At 54.6% G+C, this 27968-nt stretch overlaps 1 protein-coding gene across 2 annotated transcripts in view; it reads right to left on the minus strand.

The window, feature by feature from the left end:
- PDE8A (phosphodiesterase 8A) overlaps positions 1-5043 on the minus strand; it is a 148641-nt gene extending 143598 nt beyond the window's left edge. For both annotated transcript variants that reach the window (XM_080807961.1, XM_080807960.1), the window contains exon 1: positions 4540-5043. In XM_080807961.1, the coding sequence (XP_080664087.1) occupies positions 4540-4728 (189 nt within the window). In that variant the 5' untranslated portion in view covers positions 4729-5043. The remainder of the gene's footprint in view (positions 1-4539) is intronic.
- Positions 5044-27968: the final 22925 nt, after the last annotated feature.

The raw sequence follows: 27968 nt of genomic DNA on the forward strand, positions 1-27968 counted from the left end.
GACCCCTAGTTGGGGGGGTGGGAGGATCAGACAGGTCAGAGAGAAATTTGCTTTAGTTAAGGGAAATATAAAAATTTGATTGGCCCACTCTGTATATTAAAAGCAAGAAATTTTATTCCATAGCTAAGAAACACCAAGAAACCACTAAACTTTGGGGGACACCAAGCTGGTTAGTTCGGCCAGTTTTGAGGAGGGAGGGAAGAAAAGGAAGGAGGTAAAAATAAGGGAAAATTGGGAGAAGAGAATGGCAGAAGCCAAGGCTAGCAACAGGATGGAGTGGGCATGAGTGGATTCTGAGCGCCCAGGCCGGGAGCCCTCAGTGAGAGGTCAGAGCGTGGCCCGCTGTCACCTGTCACCTGTTATGCACTGCCCGTCCAGCTGCACTAATTAATCCTGCAGTCTTTGGAGGGAAATCTACTCTGCTCACCAGGCTAAAACTCTATTTTTCCCTAGTATAAATGCTCTGAAAGGGCAATAACCAGAGATTTCCACAAAACCAGATCTAGCCCTCCAGCCTCCACTCCAGTTAAAACTGGTTTCTATTTCCTTTCTATGGGCTGGGTGGATTTTCCACTTCTCCAGCCTGCCTCACACAATTCTCTAATTCGACAGATGTCTGTGGAAGGCCCACTACGTGGGGGGGATGCAGCAGTGAACAAATCAGACTTGAGTACAGCCTCACAGAGCTATTTAATGACAAATGGGGGGGATCACAGCAATGCACTGGGTGTGTACACAAAGGAGGTGCCCACAGGCTCTCCTCTGACACTCCTGCCTCCACACTCAAATCTTTCAAGGGCAACTCAAGTCCAAGTTAAGGAAAGAGAAGACCCAGTAAATCCAGACTGACAAGAAAATATTGAAATGTTACAGTTAAAGCTCAAGCTGATTAAAAACAAAACTGTAAGTGTTCAAACTGAACACTGCATTCATTATCTGTAAGCACACAGACTATAACTCCTGAAATGAATAAACAGAACACTTTTAGTAACACTCGAGCGAGTTCATATACCATGACCCAGCCTAATGTATTACAAGATCCTGAAATACCTTTGGAATCATTAAGAAGCAAATTGTGTTTATTGTGTTCTACTGTTAAGTATATTTCTTGTACTTTGAATATTGGTATCTCATGTTAGGAATCATGTCCTAACATGCGGCCTAGGATACAACTCTATAAAAAGGCTCCATAATCGAACAAGTCTGGGAAATGCTGCACTCTCTAAACACCATTTGGAGAGTCACAGTGTATTTGAGGAAATTAAGTTTTCTGACAAATCCTGCATAAAAGAAATCTGCCAAACTTAAGTCTGAGCCAGTATTTCCCAAACTTATTTTGACATGGCTCCTTTTTTCATTTAATACTTAATAACAGTCAATAAGTTGCTTCAAGGAACACACACGGGATACAGTGCAGTGTAGGGGGAAACACTAATTAATCTGAAAATGCAATTATCAATCTCCCAAGCATTTTGATGAACTAGTAAAAGTTTTCTATATGTACTATCAAAATACAAAAACTTCCCCAATGAATTTCTTTTTGAAATCCATTGAGTGATATGCTGATATACTGTACTTTTAAGAAGAAATATTTTTTAATTTTTAAACATTTTATTTATTTATTTGAGAGGGGTGGGAGCAGAGGGAGAAGCAGGCTCCCTGATGAGCAGGGAGCCCCATGTGGGGCTCGATCCCAGGACTCTAGGATCATGACCTAAGCCGAAGGCAGATGCTTAACTGACTGAGCCACCCAGGCACCCCAAGAAGAGATAATTTTTAATAAACTAAATCTGGATCTTGGTATATAAGTATTCAATACTTGAACTGAATACAATTCAATTCTTGGTATATCAGAATTCAAATTAATTATACAATAATTTGATTTTGCTAAATCGCTGGATGTTTATCTTCTCTAAACATGTATTTTTAGATTTCTGAAATGTATTTGATAATTTTAAAAGATTCATTCCCTTAGGGTGCCTGGCTGGCTCAGCTGATGGAGCACGCAGCTCTTGATCTAGAATTTTCAAGCTGGAGCCCCCACACTGGGTGTACAGATGACTTAAAAATAAAATATTTTTAAAAAGAAGAAGAAAAGGGTGCCTGGATGGCTCAGATGGTCGAGCACCTGCTTTCAGCTCAGGTTATGATCCTGGGGTCCTGGGATTGAGTCCCACACACGAGGCTCCCTGCTTGGCAGGGGGTCTGCTTCTCCCTCTACCCGTCACCCTTCCCTCTTTTCTCTTTCTCTCTCTCAAATAAAATCTTTAAAAAAATAAAAAAGCTAAAAAAATTAAAAATGAAAAGAAATTATTCCTTCCCTTAAGGAAAGAATAGCTTTAAGAATGCTGATATTTGGGGCGCCTGGGTGGCTCAGTGGGTTAAAGCCTCTGCTTTCGGCTCAGGTCATGGTCCCAGGGTCCTGGGATCGAGCCCCGCATCGGGCTCTCTGCTCAGCAGGGAGCCTGCTTCCCTCTCTCTCTGCCTGCCTCTCTGCCTACTTGTGATCTCTGTCAAATAAATAAAATATTTAAAAAAAAAATGCTGATATTTACCTCTGCCCTATTACCGGAGATGCCCACATACAAGTATCTGTAACTGAGATCCGGTATCAACATGTACAATCTGTAACTAACAAGCATTTCTGTGGTTATGGTGTTGTTATTTGACTTCTCCTCTGGAAATACTAATATTACCTTAAAGCCTATACTGGAGGTTTTACGGGGTAAAATTCCAGTGACTGAAAAGTTTCATCGTTCAGTTAATAAAGAGCCAAATTCAGCAAACATTTATTTAGCAGCTAAATATGTGTGCCAATGCATTAAAGACTGTAAATAATGAATGTGTGCCAATGCATTAAAGACTGTAAATAATGAATGTCTTTTTCTGTGCCCCAACTCAAGACAATGGGCTGACAATGGGACAGAATATGTAAGAGTCTTAAAAACTCAGGGGCTCTACAGACACCGTGGATAGCACAGGAACAAGCTGCTGCACCAGAGATGCTTCTAAGACACAGAGGTGAATTTTAGGACACGGACACCACCACAAAAAGGCAAGACACAGGGCCTCTTTCTAAAACGGCTAATTTGGTGACCTAAAAGTTCATTATCAGTTAACGAGAGAGAACCAATGTTAGACCTGGGTCAAAAACATGAACGCTGTTAACACTTCCATATTCAACTTCACAGTGTGATGCTTTTTTAAAGCCAATTAGGTAGGCTTAATGTCTAAGCACTACACTGACATTAGGAACAGCTGGGGTTCACAGTCTAAAACCATCACAGGTTTCTTCAAGAATCCGTAGAAGGAATCCAACTTCTGATCACCACAACAAAGTTAGATTTTCACCTGGGTATTGAGGGGTGGGGAAGTCACTTCATCTAGGTTACAGTCTTTTTCACTTTCCTAAAGAAAAGGCGTCAGGGATGACTGCTAGAAATTTAACACAGAAAGTGAACAAACGGTATCAAACTTGGGAGGTCTAGCAAACCCCAGTAAGCCAGAGAAAATCCAAACAATTTTACAAATGACTTTTTTAAAAAAGCAGCAGCAACGAGAGGGATGATCAACAATCCGAGGCCATGCACACCAGAATTTTTTTTTCTAGTTTAATAAAACATAAACGCATGAGATCCAGCTCTACAATTTCCAATCAGAGAACTGGAAAACTGTTGCCGTGTGCCTGAATGAACACCTTTTCCCTTTTACTCTCCCCCCCCCCCCACCACTATCTTCCCTTTAGGAAATCTTAACGAAGCTTAAGCCCGGAAACTTTCACGAAACGTACGCCAAGGCGATGCGCGCTGGACAAGACACCCAACTGTGAAAAGCAGCCACAAAACCTCCCGGTCAAACTACTTAATAACAAAATAACTTTATTCAGCTGAATGCTTCAAAAATCGCGGTTCTGATGGTCTTTTCTCATTGCATATGCTTTAAATACAACACGTACGGCAATAACCGTGAACCTCAAATCCATATGCAATGGAGCAGAGCTGATGCGGCTGCAGATTACGTTTTAATAGTCCCAGGGAAACTGGGGAACCGCGGCCGCATGCGCGCGCAAAGCCGACGGAGGGAGAACAAAACAGGGTGGTAGGATCCAGCGCCGCGGCTTCCCCGGGCCGGCCGCCCTTCCCTTTCCATCACGAGAACCCAAAGAACAAAGTTCACGCGGATCTAACGTTTCGGGGGCGCGCCACAGTATCCTGGGGGTTCCCCGCTCTCGGGGAGGGGAATGACTCGAGCGCCCCCGGGCAAGTGCGCCGCGGGCCCCGTCGGGTGGGTCCCGGGAACCGACGCCGCGGCTCGCAGGGCGTCCCGCTCGCAGCCCCGCCGACGAGGGGCGGAGGACGCGCGGCTCGGGCTTCCCTCCGGCCGCTGTCCCGGCAGGCGGGCGCCGGCGCCCCGTCAGAGCCACCCGAAGCCCGGCGAGAGGGCAGCGCCGCCCGCGAGAGCGCCCCGCCCGGCCCGGCCCGAGTTTCGCCGCGGACCGCAAGCCCCCGAGCCCCGGCCGCCCGCCCGGCGCCGCTGTACCTTTCTGCCGCTGCCGTCGCGAGGCTCGGGCTCCGCGAGGCCGGGGCCGCGGGCCGCGGGCGAGGCGGTGGTCTTCGGGCCGGCGGGCGGCGGCGGCGGCGCGGCGGCTCCCGGCGCGTCCTCGGCCTCCTTGCCGCCGTGGTACACCGCCCGGCCCTCGGAAATGTGGATGCTCGGGGCGCAGCCCATGCTGGCGGCGGCGCGCGGACACGCTGGCGGGCAGCCGCGATCCGGTCAGCAAACGGCCCGCCCGGCGCCTCGGGGCCGCCGCGGGCGCCGTGTCATCGCCGCCTGGGCGGGCGGGCGGGCGGCGGCGGCGAGCGCGGGTCTCGCGTCAGGAAGTGCGGCCGCCCCTTTTATCGCGGTGCGGGCGCGGCGGCGGCGGCGCTGGGGAGGGGGCGCTGGGGCGGGCGGCGCGCCGCGGCCGCCCCTCCGAACATGCCCTTCCTGAGGCGGGAGCCGCCGGCCGCCTCCCTCACATCGCCGCGTTCGCCTGGCCGCGCCGCGCTTCCGGGGAATTTCGGGGGAGGAGATTTGCGCTCTCCCCACCCGGGCGCGGGCAAGTCCGCGCCGCGCGAGCGACACCGCCCTGGCCGCGGGGCGGCGCGACCCCCGGGGGAGGTGCGCTCCCCACCGCGCCCGCCGCCGCCTCCCCGGGCCCGCAGCCCGCGCCGCTCCGCCTGCTGGGCCGCCGCCCCGCGAAGAAACGCCCCTGGCCCGAGCGCCGGCGGCGGGGAAGGCCGGCCTAAGACGCTCCTGCCGTTGAGGGGTGGGGGGCTCGAAGGGCGCCCGTCGGGGCGGCGAGGCCACAGCCCGCCGGGTGGGGACGGAGCCGCCGGCCCAGGCCGGGTCTGGGCCGCGCCGTCGAGAAGCGCAGAGGCGGCTGCGCTCTCCGGGGAGCTGCCGGCGGCGCGGCTCCGGCTCCGCGCTCCGGGCCGGGTCTTGCGGGCAGCACGCCGCGCCCAGCCCCCAGCGGTGACCTCCAGCGGGTGCTGGCGTCAATGCAAAGCAGCTGGGGCGCCCGCCGCCACCTCCCGGCGCCGCGGAAGACTGGGCATGCGCGACCACGAGGGGAGGGGGAGCGCAGCCCCGCGGCGGGGAGGAGGGAATGGACTCGCCCAGGGACACACAGCCGCTTCGGGCCGGAGGCCGCCAAGGTCCGGACCGCTGGGTTCGAATCCCAGGTCTGGGGTTTAGCAGCTGCGTGACTTGGGTCGGGTTACTCTCGCTGAGCCTCTCATTCATGAACGAGGCCGGCGGACCTCCGTTTGGGGTGCTGGCCGCAGGGCAAGGAGGGCGCCCGCGCTCCGGGTCCCGGGCGGGTGGGCTCCGGGCGTGACCAACCGGGCCGCAGTGCCCCGTGCGCTCCCTCGCGCGCCACGACCTGGAACGCCAACGCCAGGCTGCCCGGGCGACCCGGCGGCGGCAGCGCGGACGAGCCCTGTTCCGAGGCGGGCGGGGGCGCTGCCCTCCTCTCGCCTGGAGCCCGGGGCCCCAGCGGCTCCTTGCCCGCGGCCACAGCGCGGCGTCCGCCCGCGAAGTGGGGCCTGGGAGGCTGCCAGACGCGGTCAGAACCGCACCCCCCCACACCCCAGCAGCGCGCTGTGCGACCTTGGACGAGTCACGCAGCCGCTGTGCCTGAGGCTCCAGCCCCAGTCAGATGGAGGACGACGTCCCTGCGTGTCCACCGCATACCCCCCAAGCGGCCCACCTCGGGCCTGCCCGCACTCCCGCCCTTCTTGCGACTCCCGGTCCGGGGAGACCCCGGCGAGGCCGACCCCTCCTTTCCTCTCCGGCCGTCCACACCTTTCCTAACGCGGCCCTTCAGCGACCCTGAGATGCCGCGGCTCGCGCCTCGGGCGGGCTACAGTGAAGGCCCGGAGGCGAACTTAGGACTGGAGTCCCCGCCCTGGCGCTGGGACCGCGGCTCCGGCTCAGGGGCCGGCTCGCCTGTGCGGCCCGAGCGCCGGGAAGTAGCCTCGGCGCCGCTCCAGCCGCAATCTTCCGGGCCCGAGGTGCCCACCGGGCGGTTTCCAGACAGCGGGGAGCGGGAAGGCAGGGTAACCCGAGGGCGCCTGGGTGCTATTCGCCCTCTTTACTAGCCGAGCTGGCCCAAACCACTGGCACGTGACTCCATTATCAAGTTTAAGCACGTTAAGCAGCAATTACATTTACGCCTCCCTACCTTATAAAAGTACCACCGGCTCAATGATGATGTCTTGAAAGACACAGGAAAAGATTCTTATAATCACCCGTTATTCCACCTAAATTGTGGAGTGCTTACTGCCTTTGTTCTGCAGATTTTAGAAGGCAATTTTCAGGGCAGAATCTGGACCCTTCTAAAGAAAGACTTATTCATGAAGAAAACGCTTTGAACCACCAGAGTGCATGAAAGTCTATCGCGTGTCCTCTGTCCTCCCCGCTCGGCCAAGAAGTCAGGCCTTGATGACTCTGGGCATTGACCTTGCCCTCTCCAGTTCCAGGCTGTTCCAACTCTGACTGGTCCCTCCCTTCGCAGGCAGCACCTCCGTGTCCTGGCCTTTCCTTGGAAATCCTTGAGCCCTGAGCTAATTAAGGGGGTGGGGTTGCTTTTCCCTGCCCCCACCCTGCTGCCTCCCCGCCCCCCCCCCCCCCCCCCCGCGGCTGCCTGTACCTTAGCAAGCTGGTCATTTACCGTCTCTGTTCCCAGAGACCTGCTGGGGAGCAGCGTTCACTGACTTCCAGCTCCGCAACTTGGGGACCCTAGACTTAGAGACTCGAAAGCTAAAAAAGATGCAGGAGCAGACAGGAAAGGAGTCATCTGCCTTCTTCTGGGGTTACAGAGAGCAAACTCCACTCACTTTTTTCCACACCCAGGAACTCAGCCTGAGATGCTCCAGGAAGTCACAGCCTGCCCCCTCAGCTTCAAGACCCTAACATCAATTCCACCCTGTCCCCACGTCCCCCAGCCATAACCTGCACCCCGAGGTCCCTGAACTCTTCACCCTATGAAACCCATCCCCTCAGGCCTCGGTGACAGTGGACAGAAGAGGGGCACATTGACAGAAGTAACACAGACTTCACTGGCATGTGCCACCCACCGGTTCTCCCAGGCCCCTACAAAGAATCCCGCGCTGGGAGGTATCCAAGGAGCTCATTTACAATCCGCATCCTGCTGGAGAAGACGGACTCCCCACCATGCCCAATCCACTCCACCCAGCGTGCCCCCACCAACCCCAGGCGGAGCGGCTGGACCCCCACAAGGCTCAGCATTGTAGCTAAATGTCTGCTCCAGTTATTTCTAGGGTCAGCAAAAGGTCAGTGGGGTTGGGAAAGAAGACAAACTAAGGGGTAGATGCCTGGCCCCAGCCTCTCCCTCTACCACAAGTCATTCCCAGGAGACCCCGTGGTGCTCATAGCCCACCTCCCCCACAGGCTGCCCATTAGAGACAGGAGGGCATGGGTTCCTATACAGCTTTGTGTATCTAACACCAGAATCTACTCGGTCACCTCACCTCTTCCACTAAAGCTGATCCTTCCTAAGTCAGTTCTCCTACTCTTCCCCTTGCCTTTACCATTGAAAGCAAATGGGAGAGCTCCTGCGCCCTGGGGTCTGAATCCCAGCACTGGCCGATGTCGCCTTTCAGAGCTGCTCTCCTCCCTTGTGAATGCAGTATTCGTGATATCTGTCTCACCGGGATGAAAGACACTAACCGAAGTCAAATGGCCAGAACGACTCCTGAGCCCAGCCCAGGTGCCTTCCGTAGCTCCCCGCCTTCTCCCAGGACCATTCAGCACCACCTTCCTCCAGGCCTACCGCAGCCTGCTAGAAGCCTCTGGAGAACACGAAATCACCATGAGGATTGACACCCCTACCAATCTGTGCATCAGACTTCATCACGATCATTTCTCTTTCAAAACTTTGTGTCATGTGACTTTTTTAAAATGTCATTTTAAAATTACACATTCTATAATTTACACATGAATACATGGTGGGAAAATAGTTTTAAAAAACCAAAGGAAAAAAAAAAAAAACCAAAGGAAGCAGTATATGAAGTGCTCAGAGCCAAAGGAAAGCCTTCCTCCCGCGCCCCCCTCCCCCATTGCTTCCCTACTGCTAGCAGTTTGGACCACAAGCTTCCCGACCTGTCCCTATGTTAAATGTAATATATTACACACACATACACACACACGCACACGCAGAGCTGTTATAGTGTCACAGACAGAGCTGCAGTGAATATCCTTGAATATATTTTTTTCTGTAGGATGGACTCCTTAAAGTTGAATTGCTTGGTCAAAAGCTATGTCCCACACTATGCCGGCTCCAGAAGGGATGAAAAGATAGAAAGAGGGGCGCCTGGGCGGCTCAGTCGATTACACATCTGCCTTCGGCTCATGGTCTCAGGGTCCTGGGATCCAGCTCCGTGTGGGGCTCCCTGCTCAGCGGGGAATCTGCTTCTCCCTCTCCCTCATCCGCTCTCCCTGCTCATGCTCATTCTTGTGCTCTCTCTCTCTCTCTCAAATAAATAAATAAAATCTTTAAGAAAGAAAAGAAAAGAAAAACATAGGAAGAGCCCAGCCAGGGTTGAAGGACTGAGAAGAGCAACTCCCTGGATACCCCCTGTGCCGCTGGATAAGGGGGGCACCCAGCCAGCCCCAGATGTAAGGCCTCTCCTGGATATCTCCTCCAGACTCACAGGCCTCCTTATCTTTCTCTCTCTTCCTACTCCCACACCTTCAGTAAAGTATATTTGATCGTTCCAGCCTTTCTCAGATAAGGGAGAGAAACTCTTGGGCCAGAACTGTTAGGAGGGAGGAGCGCCCCCTAGAGGCCAGAATAGTGGAAGGCTAAGTCCCTAGGACACCGTTCTCCACTTCCAGAAATCAGGTGTGCACCTGCATTTCTCTCCTATTTGGCTCCAGACCTTCGTACTTGTAGTTCACCCAGAGTCTGGGATTAACAACCCAATGTTGACTCCCTTCCTCAAAATGACCTGGAATCTCGGCTTCTTGGTTTCCAACAAAGGGCTCTGTCCCCTGTACCCACATGCCCCTCGTGCCCTGTCCCTTGGCTCTGCCCACCCTTTCCCTTTCCCACTAGGCAAGGGGTCAGCTCCTTTCCCACCGACTGGATAAAGCCCAGAATTTTAACACTGCCAAATTTGATTGTAAATATCAGAAACCCAACTCCGCCTAGCTTAACAAAAGTACGTGCTTATTGGTTAATTTCCTCAAAAGACAGGAAAGGCAAGGGGAGCTCAGCATCAGAGACATAGATACCACAGACCCAGATGTCACCAGGACCGGCTCTCCATCCTGATACCTTGACCTTCCAGACAATGTTTGCCATGACGCTGGAGCCACGGCTCAGGAACCCCGGCTTCCGTTTTCACGGCCCCATAACTACCCTGTTGGTGTCCACAGCACCATGAAAGTTCCTTGCCCCAAGTTCCTAATACGGAGTGTCCCAGGGGTCCATCCCTACTTCCAGGGCTGTGCGTCACAGGGACCCATGCGTAGAAAGCCCCCCCCCCCAACTCTTGGTTTAATGCTCAGCTGTCACCATCTTAATAACTGTTGAGCAAAGAGCCCCACGTTTTCACTTTGCACTGGGTCCCATGGCCGCCCAAAAGCACACTTCTAAAAAGTGCGCTTTTGGGCTGCCTGGGTGGCTCAGTGAGTTAAGCATCCAGCTCTTGGTTTCAGTCAGGTTGTGATCTCGGGGTCTTGAGATCGAGCCCTACGTCAGGCTCCCTGCTCAGCAGGGAGTCTGCTTCTCTCCCTTTGCCCTTCCCCCTGCTTGTGCTTGCTCTCTCTCTCTCTCAAATAAATCAATATATATTTTTTTTAAAGTGCACTTTTCAGGTGTGTGTAGGGGAGGGAAGCATGGGGGAGTCTGTGGAAGAATCTGGTGCCCCAGGGGACGTTCAAAGACTCTGCTCCTGCAGCCCGTGTCGTTAGGTTGGAGCGTCAGACCTCGCCTGCCACGGCTCTGGGCCCAGCGTGCACCGCCTTCCCCGCCACCTCCTGGCTCGGGCCTGGGCCTCCGTGTGCCGCCTCTGTGGGTGGGACAGACCTCAGAGACCATCTCCTCAGGAAGTGGGCAAGCGGAGGGTGAGGTGATGGCTGAGGTCACTCAGCAGAGCAGCCCCAAGGTCCTCCAGCTCTGGGTCTTTCCCTGGGGGAGGGGGTAGGAGCTGCTCATCCCGACTTATCCAGCCTCCCGACCGCCAGCCTGAGGCTCTCGGCCAAAATCTACTTAAAAGAGCATTTGGCTTCTGGGGCTGAGATCACTGTTGGTCACCCCTCCCTGAGGGGAGGAGTAGGGGAGGAGCGGGGCTGCAGGCTCTCCTGGCCTAGTGTCAAGACATCCCTGAGATGGGACCTGTGACAGCCGTGACACCTGCCAGCCTGACCGTGTTAGGTTCTCCGCTATGCACCTCATGAGCTCACTTATTCCCCGTAACAGCCCCATAAAGTGGTTACTGCTATCCCTCCTGCTCCTCTACCCCTGCCCCCATTTTACACATAAAGACACCGACGTGTTTTAGAAGCAGGGCTGATGGAGGTCCCTAATAAAACCCAAAGCCCATCCTTTATAAAGACTCTTCTAAAAATGGAAAGATGCTACTTTAATAAAGTGTATTTATTTCCAGCCAAGAGCTTTCAGGATACTTAATAGTGAAGCCCTAAAGCACTTCCCGGGGCTGGGTCTTAGTGGGTCTGCTTCTTAGTGTCCTGAGACCAAGAAGTCTTGCCATGAGCGTAACTAATGGAATCGGGGAACAAAGGGCGGCGAGCATGGCTGCTGTCAGCCGATGCTGTCTAGATGCTCTGGGAAGGGCAGTGAGACATGACTTAGAAATTAGAGTACAGACACCAGGCCCAGAGGTAACATTGATCATTAATAGCAAGTACTAGAGCTTCTGGCCAAGATACTTAAAAAGTAACTCAAAAGATACTAAGATAAATGATTTCTCTAAAATGGCCAGATTCGGAACAAAGCAGCAGCGCTCTAGACTATCAGTGACCATTCAGACAGCACAATGACAAAAATCACACAGGTGACAGGTACTGGGTTGGCCCAGGGATGGAACCAAATTTCCCCCGACCTCACCCGGATCACCATGGCAGTCAGAAGCCACATTTTGCTGGCTTTTCCCGCTCTACCGAGGCAGGCCTTCCGTCTCCTCCAAAGCTCCATCCTGAGGACCTCTGGGAGGCCTCAAGGTGAGGTCACCCCATCATTATCCCTGTCTCTGGGGCCCTGCCACTGACCTCTGGTGCTGGAAAGCTGAGGCCCCAGAGTCCTCAGGGTGCTGAAGGGCTCTGGGCGAGCGGGGAAAGGCACACTTCCAGGGTGACCAACCGGGTCTCAGCTCACCTAAGCCCCTCCCAGTGTTAACACTGAGGGTCCTGCATCCAGGGAAACCCCCAGTCCCAGGCAAACCACATTGGCTTGTAGGCCCTGAGGCCCCCGTCTGTAGCCTGCATCTTGCAGAGTTTCTATCTGGGCAAGGAACCCCTCCAACTTCAGTCCACAGTGTTGCTCTTGGGTATTCAGACTCGTGCCCACCCTGGGCAGGAGGAAGAGAGACACCAGAGCCCTGCGGCTTCCTCCCTTCTCTTCCCTCACATAGCACACGTGCTCCTTCCCTCTCCTTCCACCATTCTGCCCCAGCTTAGGCTAAACCTGAGCTCACGCTACATGGAAACATCCCCATCTAAATCTCCCCAAAGCCCTGCGAGGTTGCCATTATCATCCTCCTGTCGTGGAAAGGAAATGGAGGCTCAGAGAGGTTAAGTAACTTGTCCCAGATCACACAGATAGCCCATGGGACAACCAGGTTTCAAACTCTGCCCAAAGAGTTGGCCAAAGGCCAACGTGTCCCTCCTGTACAAGAGCGTCCACGAAAATAAAGTCTGCTAATAACCAGTTACATACGGGAAACTGAGGAGCCAAACATCCCTGATGCTTAAGAAGCTGAAAGTGAAATACAATATTCCCCAGAGCAACTGGGGGCTGCTCCCTTCCCAGGATAAACGCGAGACTAAATGCAAGGCGGCACACTGGTTACCAAAAGTATTTGGGGCTTTTTAAATGTCAGCCACAATGATCATGAATCACTCTTCTTAAAGCTTTTAAGCCAAAGTAACCCTCCTTGTCCCCTGCCTCCTCTCCTGCTTCAAGCTGCTTCTGCTGGCCTGAATCACCCTCTGGAGCTGTGGGTCTAACCCCCCGCCCCCCAAAGGGAAAACTGTCATTGTCTTCTCCGGAGAATGGCATCCTGTGTGTCCCCGAGCCAGCTTGCAGAGGAGAGAAGACTTTGAAGGGGGAATATTCTGGCGCAAATAGCTGCGTGCAGCTGGAAAAAGTCAAGGTAACAGGCCAGGCCTCATGATAACCAGGGTTCTCGATTCATCCCTTCATGTGCAGAGACTCTAAGGAGCACCCAGCCAGCATGTGTGGGCACTGGGCTGGATACCGAGGATTCGATAACGACAAAAGAGCCCCCCCCACCCCCGCACAGAGCTAGCAATCTGGGGCGGGTGGGAGGCATCATTCAGCTCAACAGGAGTGTAATCACTCGCTCATGAGTGCTGTGACGTGCAAGGAGCTGTGAGTGTGTATCACGGTAGCAGATGACTTAATCTTGGACAGAGGAGAGCAAGCACTAGGACATTTTCCCTGAGCAGAAACATGACTGAAGAGCTGCTTCTTGTGCCTGGAACCCATTCTCCCTTCCTGTAACTATACTGAAATTTCCTCTGGGAAACTGGTCGCCCCTAGCCTAGTATCAGCTCAGATTATTTGGGTAGAACATTTAGCAGGTGCCACTTCCCTGCCCACAGACATTGATTGAGGGACTGGCACATGAGCCACGCCAGAGTTAATGAATGTTAGTGTTATTGGTTGAGCCCTTGATCAAGCCACACCTGAAGTTAGGACTATGCTGGGACTTCTCAGGTTTGATAGCCAAAGACTTCTGCTTTCTGCTGAAGTTTCTTTGGGTCCGGTTTTTGGTGTCCTGCAACCAAGTGTCCTATCTGGACTAGGAGGATGAGTCAGAAGTAATGAGATAAAAAGTAGAGGAAGGAACATTCCAGGCAGAGGTAAGAGAAAGTGCAGAATGCAAAGGCCCTGAAGGGAGAGGAAGAAGCAGGGTATGTTCAGGAACCGAGTCCCTTCTAGGCTTCTGACCACTGGGCTCAAGCTCGTTTATAATAATTTCCTTTTAAACCTTCACACCAGTGCTCTGGGATATATGTGTTATCAGTCCTCTTTTACCAGTGAGTGAACTCAAGCCCACACAGGGAAGGGGACTTGGCTACTGTCACAGAAAAAGGAAATAAACCCAGACCTCCCTGACTCTGAAATCCATGCTGTGGATCCACATATGATGTTGGGATCTTGGTCCGCTCCCTCTGTCCCACTCCCAACCATGAGCAGCTGGTTTCTAGCTGGGTTCAGCCAGTGGAGGTGCCTGGGCGATCAGAAGGCAGAAGGAAGGACAAAGCTGCTCTGGTTCCGGCAGCATGAGCGGCAGTGGCCACAGCTGGGTTGGTGGTGGCAGGGTGGGGGGTGGGGGTGGGGACAGCAGCTCCAGCAGCTCAGCAGTGAGGTATGTGGGCTCCTGGGGCAGCTTCCTGGTCCCCGGGAAACACTTTGTCATGCTCTTGTTCCTCCAGGCCTTCCAACACCTTTGGGACCAATCCCCTCCTTTAAAACTGCTCTGCCTGAATGATGTCCAGCCGTTTCCACCTGCCTGGTTGGCCACTGACTGACACAGTCACCGACGGGAGGGGCTGTTAGGACCTGCCTCTGCCCTCTGCTGGTTAGGACCAGCCAGCTGCCACCAGGGTGGCCCGCTGGGGTCAACGAAGAGCAGAGAAGGCAGCGGTGGGATCCGACCTTGGCTTCTGTCTGCCTTGAATGCTCAGAGCCACAGAAGCCCCTCCTTAGGGTTCTGCTGGGGTGCAGGCAGGCAAACCTCAAGGGCGCAGGCAAGCTCTCGAGAATTCCGTCTCAGACCCGCCACGGACGTAAGGTGTGGTAGAGGGAAAAGCCTGCCCAGGCAGCCAGAGTTTGGGCTCCAGACTGGAGATCATCCAGGTGCGAAGCAACAGGTGTCACGAAGTATCGAGTCTGAGAGGCAGAACCGCGTTCGCCCCCGACTGCCGCCAACTTCTGTGTGGCTTGACCCGCGGAAACCTCTCTCACCCGCAGGTCCCCCTACAGGAGAGGGCAAGCTGCGGCGGCCGTGGCTGGTTTCCTGGGCACTGCCCTCCTCTCCCCTTCGCAGGCCGCACCACCCTTCCCGGTCCCAGGGGTGCGCGGCGGGTTTCAGCCAATCCGGAGAACTCCCTTCCGACCCAGGGGTTTGGTTTCATCTGGACGCCTGCCACAGCCGGGTCAATCAGCTACTGGGCTGGTCAGGGGTCGAGGCCTAGGGCTTCTGGGAAAGCTCCCCTGGCCCGGAAAAGGACCCACAGAGAGGTGGCTAACCTCCTTCGGCCTCTGGAGCGGCTGGGTGCGGGGAGCAGCCTCGGCCACCTCCCGGCATGCAGGGAAGCCGCCAGCACCTGAGGACAGCAGGTGGAAAGATGGAGAGAGCCCGTGTCCTTGCTGTCCTGGGTGTAATCACGGGGCTGCTGAGTTAGCCCACTCTGGGCCCGCCCAGCAGCTGAACTGCTTGTTAGGTGGTGTAATAAACTTCTGTTGTTTATGCTGTTTTTAGATGGGCCTTCTGGGAAACGCCTTCTACCTTACATGCTGGGCCCCCTGATGAATTTCCCTGTGCTTTGTAGACCTAACACCTTGGGATTCAATGTCATCTCTTTTCAAAGAAGGAAACCATGGTTTGGGAGTAGGGGACTTAGCCAAGGTCACCCTGCGAGCCTATGGCCGACAAGACCCCCCAGTCTGCTGCGGCCTTTCTCACTCCACCCTTTTGCCAAGTCCTTCATACATTCAGGTAGAGATCTGGAGATCTGGAGATCTGGGCGCCAAACTGCTTGTTTCTAAGAAGTGATTCCATGTCCCACTCGCTTACTGCTTCCCTGAGTTGAAGGGGAGTTGGGGATTGGGTATAGATGAGCCTAGATAATTATCCACCCTGTAGCCTCCCTTCTCTACCTGCGTGCCTGGGGACCCAGCAGAATACGGAGTCCGACGGGGGCAGGCCTCTCTCCCCAGCACGGAATCAGCATGCTTGGCAATGATGTCCACGCCGGCTTCTGTGGCCCCCTCCCCTCCACCGCCGACTACCATGCTGCCAGCTGCAGCTGACCCAGGAGACCAGAAGGGGTGAATTCCAAAAGCCTCCTCTTCCTTCTGAAGTGTGAAAACTTGCCACTGTCCCCATGAAGGCAGCAAAGAGGGCAGGGAATCCTCATTTCTGACCGACCTTTGGTAGGAGACCAGACTTGGGTAAATTCAGTGTTCTCCTGGCCCACGGGGGCAACTTCAGAGAGTCTCCTGGTCACCGGCCATCCGAGGGCCAGAGGCCGGGCATCCCTGTTGGTGTTAACCCAAAGCCTAACTTCAGCAGCAGGGGATCGCGGAGAAAGGCGAGGAGAAGGATTCTGTCCCTCCCCAGAGGCTCAGGCACAAAGCTCACTGGAGAAGCAGCCAGAACCAAAGTCGTACCATTACAGCAAAGCATTTTCCTTTGTATTTTTAACCCACCCTGACTATTTCGGCATATAACCACTAGGCTCTCTCTCCTGGCACAACGCTTGTCCCCGGACTTTGGAAGACCAAGTCTGATCTGTGCGGTGCCTCCAGCCCAGGAGCCCGCCTTTCCCTCTTCCCTAAACTGGGCTGATGGTCTAGGCTTCCGCTCTGTTATCAGACAAGGGCTTTGGTTGCAAGTCACAGAGTCCAACTCTGGCCCCCCTAAGCCAAAGAAGAACTTTGGGGAAGGGATATCGGGACACTTTGGGCTACGAGTAGTATACTAATGATAGGACTTCTTATCTCACATAACAGGAGGCTACAGGGGGGTTGAGGATGGGTTTAGCAGCCCGGTGAGGTCCTTGTGGTACCAGCTTCCCACAGGGCCCCAACGATCCCTCCAGCTCGGTAGTCCCTCCAGCGGGAAACAGGGTTGGCCTGGGTAACCGCTAAGATACTGCAGGAATGACCGCAGGGGACATCCAGGCTCGGTCATGCAAGTCCTTGTGGCTTTCACCTTGTCCTCCCTCTCGATCACTCACTCTGGACGGAGCCAGCGGCCATGTGGGGAAAGGACTCAGAGAGCTCTAGAGAGAGACCCGGGTAGAGAGCACGGGGGGCCTCTTGCCAAAGCCTCGTGAAGGAGCTGTATTGGACCTAGACCTGCCAGCCCCCATCAGCCTTGAAAGGGCCTTGAAAGGGGTACAGCCCAGACCTACAGCTTAACTGCAACCTCGAGAGAGAACCTGGCCAGAACACCAGCTTAGCCACCCCAAAATCGATGTTGGCCTGGGACTGAGTGTTTGCGCCCTACCTCACCACATCCACGAAGTAGGCATCATGATTCCCCCAAGATGCACAAGAAGAAACTGAGGCACAGACAGGACATGCCCAGGATGAGAGACAACAATGCCCTCCCTTCAAGAATTAGTCTGGGAGAGCCCGCCCGGCTCCGCTAACCGGCGTGGGCCTCAGAGACTCCCTGTTCTACGCCACCCACCCTGGGCCCCTGGGCCCCTGTCAGTCCTCTAGTACCGGGCTCTGCTAGCAGCTTCCAAATCACCCATGCGTGGCCCAGAAGGGGGATCCTGACTCCCAAGTTCAGTAAGTCTACATCTGCCCGTAACCCAGGTCGTGCCCTCCACCCTGGTCTGCCAACCCAGCCCCAAGTCTCATCCACAGACCCAGACGGTTCCCGGGCTGCACAGGTGCACCTGAAGGCTGTATTTCCAGGAACAGGGATGTTTTGTTAGGAACAAAGTCACCGGGGGCGTGATGCAACAGCCCTGGGAGTGGGTTCCCTTCCCGAGGTGGCCCCGGAGAAGTCCCCATAGCACGAGTCCCGCGCACGGCTGTTGCCAGCAACACCACCTGGGGCCGGGTTTCTCCTGCGGTGAGGCTTACGCAACTTTTTCTAGGATTGAATGTCCTCTCTCTTTGTGGACCCAATGTTCGTTATCATGTCTGTGTCTGAACGGATTTTGTGCGGTTCACACGTAAGCGGGGGAGAAGTGGCTGGACAACCGGGCGGGGGAGAGGCCGAGCAGGACAGCGGGCAGACGGCCACCATCCCTTTAAGAACCCTTGGACTTCAAACTGCCTTCTAGGAAGGGAATCGTTTTATCAAGGGAAACAAGAGCAGGAACCACTGAAGCCTCCGGTGAGGTGGGAGGCAGCAACTCCCCCAGACTCCTGGGTCGGGGCAGGGGTTGGGGGCCAGCCCCGGAGGGTCCCTCTGTGGAACTCTCCTGGGCATCTGCACCCCAGCCTGTCCTGAGTCCAGAACAGGAGGCCTCCATGGATGGCTTCCCTTCAGGCAGCTCCCTCAGCCACCCAAGCAAACTGCCGTCTCGGCGGGGCGCCAGCCTTCCTCACTGAGGAGCTTCAAAGGCAAGGAAGTCTCAAGGCTTGTGGGCAACTCAAAGAGTTGCTCCTCCCCACCCTTCCCCTCCTTTCCCTTTCCCTCCCCTTTCCGTCCTCCCCCATCAGACACCAGGCCCCGAGGACACCACGATAAATGAAATGGACATCATTCCTGTGTCCAAGGGCTTACAGTCCAGCGTAAGGACGAGACAAACAATCTCATACAACAGATATGGCAAAGGACCAAGATAGGAAATCAGGGTGCTATGGAAAGCCTGGAACAGATTCCCAGTCCAGACGGGGATTCAGAGGGCTTCCGAGAGCCGGGTCCTGAGGGATGAGTAGGAGTTGGGTCCTGAGGGATGAGTAGACTGAGCCAGGTGAGAGAAGGGAGTGCTCGAGTATGTGGATAAGCCTGTAGAAGAGGCCCAGGCAGGAGAGAAGGGGACTCCTTCAAGAGCCTGGGAGCAGTTCAGTGGGGTTGGAGCTGGGACAGGGGAGGGGATGTGCTGGGAAGGGGCTAGAGATGAGATGAGGAGTGCCATCAGGGGTCAGATCACAAGGACCCTCGTGAGCTGGGATGAGGAGCTGGCACTTCACCTAAAAGCACCAACTAGGTCACCTGTTTCTTAACCAGCCCGGCTGGGATCCAGGGTGGTGCTGGGCGGGTCCCACCATCAACCAGCCTGGCATGCGGCGGCTGAGAGACACGCAGGGACAGCTGGGTCCCAGGGAAGGTGTTCTGCCTGGCCACGATGGAACTGAAGATGAGCCAGCCTGCTCACCACTGCATTGTGGGGTGACGGGCCACCTCATGAGAGGGTGTCCCCGCCCATGCCACACGCCCACCATTGGGTACACATGCCCTCCCCCGCTTCCAGGGCTAGGTCCGTGCTTCCCGGCCTCCCTCTGCTCAGGAAATGCTCTGACGGCCAATTTCAGTGGGACCTCAGGATGGAGGATCGGGGAGGCCATGGCCAGGGGAACACGACGAGTGGGCACCCAGTCCTGGACGGAGGACGCATGTATCCCCAGACTCTGGGTCACACAGAGCGTCCCGTGCTGGGAGCAGCTTGCTTGCCGGCAGGCATGGGAGGGGAGCCCTGTGGTTAGGGGCTGCCGAAGGGCTTGCAAAGCTCTAGTGGTTTGGCATATTTCTTTATTTTCTCTAATTCAATTGAAATCTGACTCCAGGCCACTATCCCACTGAGCTAGCAAGAATTCAATCTCAGGCATATCACTGAGCTTCCCTCCCCCAATCTGTGTTTAGTCAAGGTCCCAGAGACTTAGTACCAGAGCCTGGGGGTGACCCCTTCGGTCACGACAGCCACCGAGGGACCCTCCAGCCTCCCAGCGCTCATGCCCCTCAGGCTCTAGGGCTCAGGGCCGATTGGGAGCAGGCCTTGGGGTGTGGGAATTGTGGGAGGGGAGGTGGGAGCCCAGCATCTCAGTACCTCCCTGAGTGTACCCGGCAGCCACTGCCTTCTGAGGCCTTGTCCCCTCCTGGACACTGCCTAAAATGAGGCATGGAACCTGTCCCCACCCTTCCCTCTCAAGTTCCACGCTGCCCCTTTCCCTTCTGCGGTGAAAACCTCCCCCCTCTCTCCTTACTCTTCTCCAAGGCCCACCCTTTCTTCCTTTCCGGAAGAGGTCACAGAGTCTCCGAGAAAAGAGTCAAGTTTATTGCAAAAGGCACAAAGAGCCTCTGACTTCCAGAAGCTTCAGTGCTCTGACCACTAAAATACTCAAGGCAATGAGCTATCAAAGGACTGGCTGCCTGCTTGAAAGAGCCAGAGGGGGTTGAAATACAAAGGAAACAGGCGCCATGAAACAGCTCAGTCATCTTGTGTGGTGAAGCATACGGCTGTCTGTCGATGTGACAGGCCCTGCTGCTGTCCGTCTCCCCCACTTCCTGGCTCCCTCACCTGCTGACCTTACCTGGCTCAAGCTCCCCTCACCCAGCCTCTCCCTGGGGATGACAAGCGCCTGCTCCATCAGTCAGCTCTCGCTGCGTTCTGCTGCTGTAAGAGACAAACGCAGAATCGTGGTGATTTACAACCACGGACACGGACCTCCCACGCCCAGCGTGTAAGTCAGCTCGGGACTTGCCCTGTTCCATGAGCCTCCTTCATCCTGGGGTCCGCCAGTCCAGTGTGGTGGACTGAGCGCAGGCATTCAGCACCGTTTTCTCTCAAAACCCCATGAGAAAGACAGTAGAGAAATAAAATATTTATCGACCAAGGAGGACAAAGAGAATGAGAGCAGCAACGACAGAGGGAAGAGATGTTAACAGAGGTTGGAAGGATGAGCAGGAGGGGGCCAGCCCGCACCACGGAAGCACAACTCTGAGAACCCAAAACGCGCATCACTTCAGAAGATGGGGCGGCGGTGGCACTGGAGACGGGAGGCCGGGTTGACAGCCTAGAGCCCCAGGCCCCTTCCCTGCCACCATCCCAGCCCCAGAGCCAGGTGGCTGGCCCTCCCCGACCCCGGAAAGGGCACTTTTTTTCTGAGGTTGAATCAGGGAAACAGGGAAGTGGAAGGGGAAAGACACTGTATTATTATTTTTTTGCATTTATTCTGTGTAGAATTTATCCCCGAGCCATACGTTTTTGTTTCTTCAGTTTCTTTTGGGACACACACACACACACATATATATATTTTTTCCTGTGCACCCTCCTCTGCAGGTACGAAGAAACCGCTCTGTCTCAGTCCGGATCGCCTCGGCGTGCCAGGGAGCGCGCACGAGGGGGTGCGTCGGGCCGCGAGTGCTGGGGGTTCTCCGCCGGCTCTCGGGAGCTCTGTTCTCCTGGATGTGCTCCGTGAGCAGAGAATCAACACCTAAACCCTTACCTTCAGCATGACTCTGCATTTTTAAGCACGTGCAGTACAAATTCAGTCCTCTCCCCCGACCCCGTGGCCAGCCCCGCTGTCCGGCCCCGGGCACACCGGCCAGCTCCACCGTCCGGGCGACAGAATGGCACATGTTGCTTCTGCAAAGGGACATCCTTCGGATGCCTGGTGGCTTTTCAGACCCAGTGGGCTGGGCGGCTTCCTGTGTGTTCTTAAAGTGAACACGAAGATTCGAACCTCTCGATTTGCACGATTTCGTAGGGTCTTCTGGGTCAAGCGAATAGTGAACCATTTTCAGAGGTCCCCTCAGGCCGCTCCGGGGAAGAGCGAGGCCCTGTGTTTTCACAGAAGGATCCAGGGGGAGGTTACACACTCAGTGTTAAGAACCACCTCTTCCCACTTTGTGCTGTTCTATTCCCAGGACGCTCCCCACCCTGTGCAGGCCCCTCAGGCAGGAAACCTGACAGCTCCTCTCCAGAGAAACTTCAACCTCCCCTCCCCTCCCCCCCCCAAAAGAAATCTCTAGGTGCTGCTGTTTCGGTGTTCCCAAATGTGCGACCCCACAGTCAGACCCACCCCAGCCCCAGCCCTCGAACCCCCGCCCCTCTTCAGAGCTCTTTGTTAGGAATGAACGAAAAACAAAGCCTCCCTGGATATCTGAAGCAAGCACCCAATATAGAACACAGAAGTAAAAACAAGCAGAACATAAAAGAGTAGAGGGCCCAGACACAAGGCAGATGCGCAGAGAAAAATGCCTGAGAACCATTCGCGTCCTTGCCAGAGGCAACGATATCCTATCTCTGAAACTGAAAGATTACAAAGACAATCTAATCATAAGGAAAAAGCTTTTTAAATTTAAATTATGGTGGTTAGAAAGAGTTAGGAGAGTGAGTTAGGAAGATAAGCTTAAGGGACAATTTCCAGAAAGCAAACAAAACCACAGAGCAGAAAGGTAAGAAAAGTACAAGAGGGTCCAACATTCCAATAACAGTTCCAGAAAGAGAGAAGAGGAAATGACCCAAGAAAGGATCTAAAACTTCCCAGAGTTCCACGACATGGAACTGCAGATTGAAAGTCCACCTAATTCCCAGGACAATGAAGGGGAAAAAAAAAAAAATCCATTATGGCATTAGAACACCAAGGTTGAAGAAATTATCTAAAAGCTTCCAGAAAGGAAAAAGCTGTCCACGAGCAAGTCATCAAGAATCAGAATGAATGGCATCAGATTTCTCAACGCCAACACCGAGAGCCAGAATGCAGATGGATAGTGTTCGGAACTATAAGAGGAAATGATTTCCAAATGTACATTCTCTTCCCCGACAAACCAGCAAGCCAGGGTAATGATGGAAAAGAGACAATTTCAGATATGCCATCCTTCGGAAAATTTTATCTCTGGTGTCTGCTCTCTCCTCTAAAGGGAGTCAACCAAGAAGAAAGATAAGGAATCCAACAGTACTGGACCCACACAGGAGAAAGGTTCAGGGAAGCCCAGGGGGGCAGCTGTGCAGTGGGCTGGGTTAGAGAATGGGGGGTATGTGTGTGTGCTTTGGGACGAATGTCTCCGGGGAAAATGTGAATCAGACATAGCGTCTGAGCCTTTGACCCTCCAGAAACTAGGTCTCTGGGTTTGGGATTAAAAAAAAAAAGAAGAAGGGCGCCTGGGTGGCTCAGTGGGTTAAGCCTCTGCCTTCGGCTCAGGTCATGATCTCAGTGTCCTGGGATCAAGCCCCGAATCGGGCTCTCTGCTCAGCAGAGAGCCTGCTCCCCCCCTCCGCCCCCCGCCCCCGCTCTCTGCCTGCCTCTCTGCTTACTTGTGATCTCTCTCTTGTGAAATAAATAAAAATCTTTAGAAAAATGTAAAAAAAAATCATGTATATGTAGAATGTTGATGGGAAAGGAAGTGAATGAGGGAGGGAGGGAGGCAGTGAATCGGGGGAACCCGCGTGGATCCCAGCCCTTGATCAGGAGGGTTGGGGGCGGTGCCCCTTCCCCAAGTCCAATGTGAAGGGAAAGTGAGCAATATGGCAGGGGTCCCATTACGCAGGGAGAGGACATCCTCCCGCACTGGGCATGGTGGATCCAGCCAGGACGATTTTGTTTTAGGTCCTACCCTCCCTCAGAGGCATTGCCCTCCTCCAAAGAAGGAGACTCCCAGCAGCAGCTACGTCCAGACCCTCCAGGGGCCCCCGCTCTCTACAGCCTCCGGGCCAAGGATCCCGGCTGGGCTGGGGTCCTCGGCGGCAGTGCTGAGCCAGCGGACCCGGTCTCGCGGCCGCCCAGGGACCGGGCTGAGAGGGAGCCACCAACGCACCCGCCCCACCTGGTGGAGGAAGGGAGATTGCAGCCCGAAGCTATCTGGATTTTTGCCACCGCCTCCCTGTTGGGAAGAATCAGGGCTTTGCTACTTTATGGCTACAAGACAGTCTTCAATTTTCTCTTCCTCTTACTGCAGATGCTCCATAACCAGACGCCTTTGATCCCTACCCTGGAGCTGTTCCAGTCGTCCGCTGCTGTGTCGTAAGCCACCCGAAAGCTGGTTGCCTCAAACTGCCACCGTCCCTGAGGCTGCCAGATTCCGTGTGCCCGGGATTCGGATGGGGTACCATGGGGGGGTTGTTTCTGCTCCATGATGTCTGAAGCCGTGGCTGGGAAGACTCAGCTGGCCGGGGGCTGGGACCAGCTGGACGCTTCTCCGCGCACATCGAGCATTTTGGCTGGGATGGCTGGAAGGAGGGGGGAGGTCAGTGCCTCCAGGCCGCCCCTCCATGGGGCTCGTGTGTCTTCAGAATGGCGAGGCCTCTTACGTGGTGGGTCAGGGTGTCAAGAGTGGGTATCCCAGCGAACGAGGCCGAAGCTGCCTGGCCTTTTATGACCCAGTGCGACAGACTGAATGTGTCTTCCCAAGGTTCATGCGTTGAAATCTTCATCTTCCATGTGGTGGTATTTAGTAGTGAAGCCTCTGGGAGTTCATTAGGTTTAAAGATTTTATTTATTTTTTTTGAGAGAGAGAGAGAGAATGAGGAGGGGGAGGGGCAGAGGGAGAGAGAGAATCTGAAGCAGACTCTGCTGAGCACAGAGCCCGACTCGGGGCTCGATCTCATGACACTGAGATTATGACCTGAGCCGAAATCGAGTCGGATGCTCAACCGACGGAGCCACCCAGATGCCTCTGGGAAGTAATTAGGTTGAGATGAGCTCATGAGAGTGGGGCCCCCATGATGGCATTGGTGCCCCTATAAGAAGACAAAGAGAGACCAGAGCTTTCTCTCTCTCTGCCACGTGAGGACACAGGCAGAAGGCCGCCATCTGCAAACCAGGGAGAGAGCTCTCGCCAGACACCAAATCCGCCAGCACTTGACCTGGGACTTCCCAGCTCCAGAACTGTGAGAAATCAGTGTTTGTCATTTAAGCCACCCAGGCTGTGGTGTTTTGTGATAGTCCCGAGTTGACTGGGACCCCAGCCACAGAGCCCATAGGGCCATTTCCACAGGACTCTGTTGGTCTGAGGGGCCACGAGCCTGTCTGAGGAAGGAGAGGGGGGACACACGCTGGCCTCTGGCTGGGAGCAGCGTTACAGAACTTGGAGCCGTCTTTTAAAACTACCACAAACCCCCAATACTATTTGTCAGAACCAAAAAGATTTACTTTAAGGTACTTTACACATATATCTGTACACTGGGTAGATGAATGAGGAAGCCAACGTATTATGATGGTTAAGAGTCTAAGATTAAAGGGGCACCTGGGTGGCTCGGGTGGTTGAGGGCCTGGCTCTTGATTTTGGGTCAGGTCATGATCTCAGGGTCGTGAGAGGGAGCCCTGCATGGGGCTCTGCACTGGGCATGGAGCCTGCTTGGGATTCTCTCTCTCCCTCTCCTTCTGCCCCCCGCCCTGCCACTCATGCACGCTCTCTCTCTTAAAGAGAGAGAGAGAGAGAGAGTCTAAGGTTAAAATCAAACAGAACTGAGTTCAAACTCTGGCTCAGCCACCGGACTGTGTGTCTGGACACAAGACACTTCCCCTCTCCACATCTCAGTTTCCTCGCTGCCAACACGAGGATAATAACATCTACCTTACTGGGTTTGGGTATGGGTTTTTGTTTTTGTTTTTTCTTGATGATAACACAGGGCAGCAGATGTGAAGAACTTGGGCCACAGGAGGCATTCAGAAAATGGTAGTCTCTTTTCCTTACGTTACCTCAGAAGCTAAATTTCCATTATTTCTATTATCCCAGACTTGCCAAGGTTTGCTACTGCGGCGCATCTTCACAGAGATAGGGAAAGAAGAGCTGTCTCTCTTCAGGGGACAACACCCCCATTCTTCTGGGGAACAGCTCATTCCCCCCTGCTGCCAACCAACACGTCCAAATGGGAGCGGCCATCTTCTGCCGGCCAGGCCCAGTGATTGCTCCAGCTGCTGACCAAAAAGCTAGACTGGGGTCATCACATCCCGCCTCCCACCTTCATGACTGGTCTGGAGAAGGGCGCATGACCCCAGAGAGTCGATCATTTTCTTGGAGATTTTGCCCCTCTATCGTCAACTACCTGTGAGGGACACGAGCTGCCACTCGAATCCAGGATTTTCTGACAGCCCCGACCCCAGCCTTATGGAGAAACCAGTTCAACAGAAAGAGGTCGTCATGCAGGAAGACAGCACGAGAAGCAGGAACAGGAGGTACACAGGGGGTCCTGGTGCCACGAGGTCCCGAGGCCCGGTGCCCACAGCTGTCCTCCTGCACCTTTCTGGTGACAGAGTCCGTCCCTTCCTGTGAATTGTTTTCTTCCTTTGCAACCACAAGAATTCTGAGTCACCGACTACTCTGAGTTACACATTGTTTTATTAGGAAGGCGAATTGTCCATAAAGTCCAGTACATTCGCTGCTCTAAGGGAGCAAGGGCGTGACTCTAACACACCTCAAAAGTGACCCAAGTGTGGAGAGTTGCCTGCTGACTTGAGTTTCCTGAAAGTCACTGCAGCTTCCGTCCTTGAACATGATGCTCTGGGCAAGGAAACCCTTCCGGAGGCCACCTTTTCCCTACCTTTCTCGCCTCTAGGTTCTGTCCTAACAAGATGACCCTGGGCCTAGCCGGCAGCTCGGCCACACTGGGCCCAGGGCTGCTGTGCCTCCACTCCAGGCTCAGAAAAAGAAGACTGGAGATTAGACACACGTGCCCTCCGGGCACTGCCCAAGAAAAAAACCCCTTGAAAGCCATGTGCCCTGATACAGTTCATTTCTCCTCTAACTGAGGCGTTGGCTTCGGGGGAAAAAATAGTTTGGTTAGAACATAAACAAATGATGTCTCTAAAAGTAGAAAAGAATCTTATTCAGAAGCTAAGTTGCAGAGATAAAAGCCATCTTTAGTTTATAAAGTGAGTTTCCTATCCCGTCCCTAAATGACTTTTCTTTTATGGAAAGAAAAACAGAAATGGTTTCCTTGGGGAAAACTGTGTCCTTGGTCATTCGGGCAGCCGGCTGGAGGGCCCCCGCCTCCCTGAGCTTGCTTCCCCGGGGCTGAGGGCGCCGGCTGTTTCCTGACACCCAGGAATGGGTGACAGTCTGTGTGCCAGTCGGGTGAGCAGCCGTGACCCGTGATTGTGCCCCGTCTCTCTTACAGATGAGAAGCCAGTGTCATCGTGGAAAGATAGGGAAGGTGTCTGTGTGGAGAGAAGGCAGAGTGAGCGACATAAACCTGCGGGAGGACGTGCGGTGTGTTCTAGTCTTTCTGAGATGACCTCTTCCCTGTTCTTTTACGCTGTGAATATACTTTGCAATGTGTGGCGTGTGCGGGGGTTGCTGGCTGGAGACTGGGGAGGAAGGTCCTTCTTCTAGCTCCGCCTCGCTGTTCTCCAGGAGGAGGCGGCCAAGATCTCTCTGGGCGGAGGCTGCGTTCTGGGTTGGGCTACTCGTGGGCCGGGTCATGGTACTTGACACGTTCTGCACGGCTGATCCGCCTCCTTCCTGTTTCCCGCATCTGTGGTCTGAGCAGCGAAGCCGATAGGACCTGCCTTGCCCCTTCTTCCCTTCTTTCTCTTGCGGGTGCCTTCCTGCCATGAAGCGGGGAAATCAAGAGAGGGGCCTTCAGTAGAATGAGTCGGGAGGTGGGGGTGGGCAGCGGAGCTCTCCCGCAGATCGCACAGGAGGAGACGGACCTCGTTCACTTGCACGTGGTTTCAACTCGCTGCGCATCCGGAGGAAGCAAAGCTCTCCTCCTCCCCCCCCCGCCACAGCCCAGCCAGTGACGGACGCTCCCGCGACGAGAAGCCGCCCTGCATCCAGCTCCCAGGGGACGCTGACGGACCTTGTGTTTACAACGGCCTTTCCTCTCCACAAGAGCGTACCTCTCCTTTGTTCCTGCGTGTCCTGGGTTGCCGTTCTCTGGTCTTCTCGAATAAACCCTTCTCTTCCTGGTGAAATAACTGGCAGTTTTATTTTTAAGGGGAACGAAGCTGACTTGGAAAATTCTGCAGTTTGGGCACGTGGCTCTCTCCCCACATTCCCACTCGCGTGTGTCGGGACCCGCTCTTCCCTCCACATCTTGGTGGCAGGTGGGTGGTACATTCCAGATTTGGACTTTGTCAGAGGGAACAGTCCTATTTAGGGCTCCGGTGGAATTCGCCAGCTCCAGACTGTCAGAGAATCAGGAATGCCAGGGATGCCAGGCACCCGGGGAATCATGTCTTGTCTCCCATTTGTTCATCGGGACCCCCCGCGGGGAAGAGGCCAACCCGCTCTCTCCGGCCACGTCTTGTTCTTGTCCGTTGGCAGGTCATAGACACACCAGATGATGCCATAAACAAGAGAAACAGCGTTGCTGGGGTCTGAACTGTCATGCCACCCTGTTCAGCCAAGACACCAGAAGCCCAGGCTCCTCCTAACTTCTGGTTGCCCCATCCCTGCGGTGTGGAATTTGTCTCCATCTAAGTGGGTTCATCTTCCGATCTGTATTCCAAATGGCGTGGAGCAACACCGAAACATACTGGGGACAATGAACCCCTTCGTCTCAGGCAGGGGTCAGCCAACTGCAGACGTTGGTCAGAGCACAGCCGCTCTCATTTGTGG

This window comes from Martes martes (assembly GCF_963455335.1).
Source record: "Martes martes genome assembly, chromosome: 7".
Classification (NCBI taxonomy): domain Eukaryota; kingdom Metazoa; phylum Chordata; class Mammalia; order Carnivora; family Mustelidae; genus Martes; species Martes martes.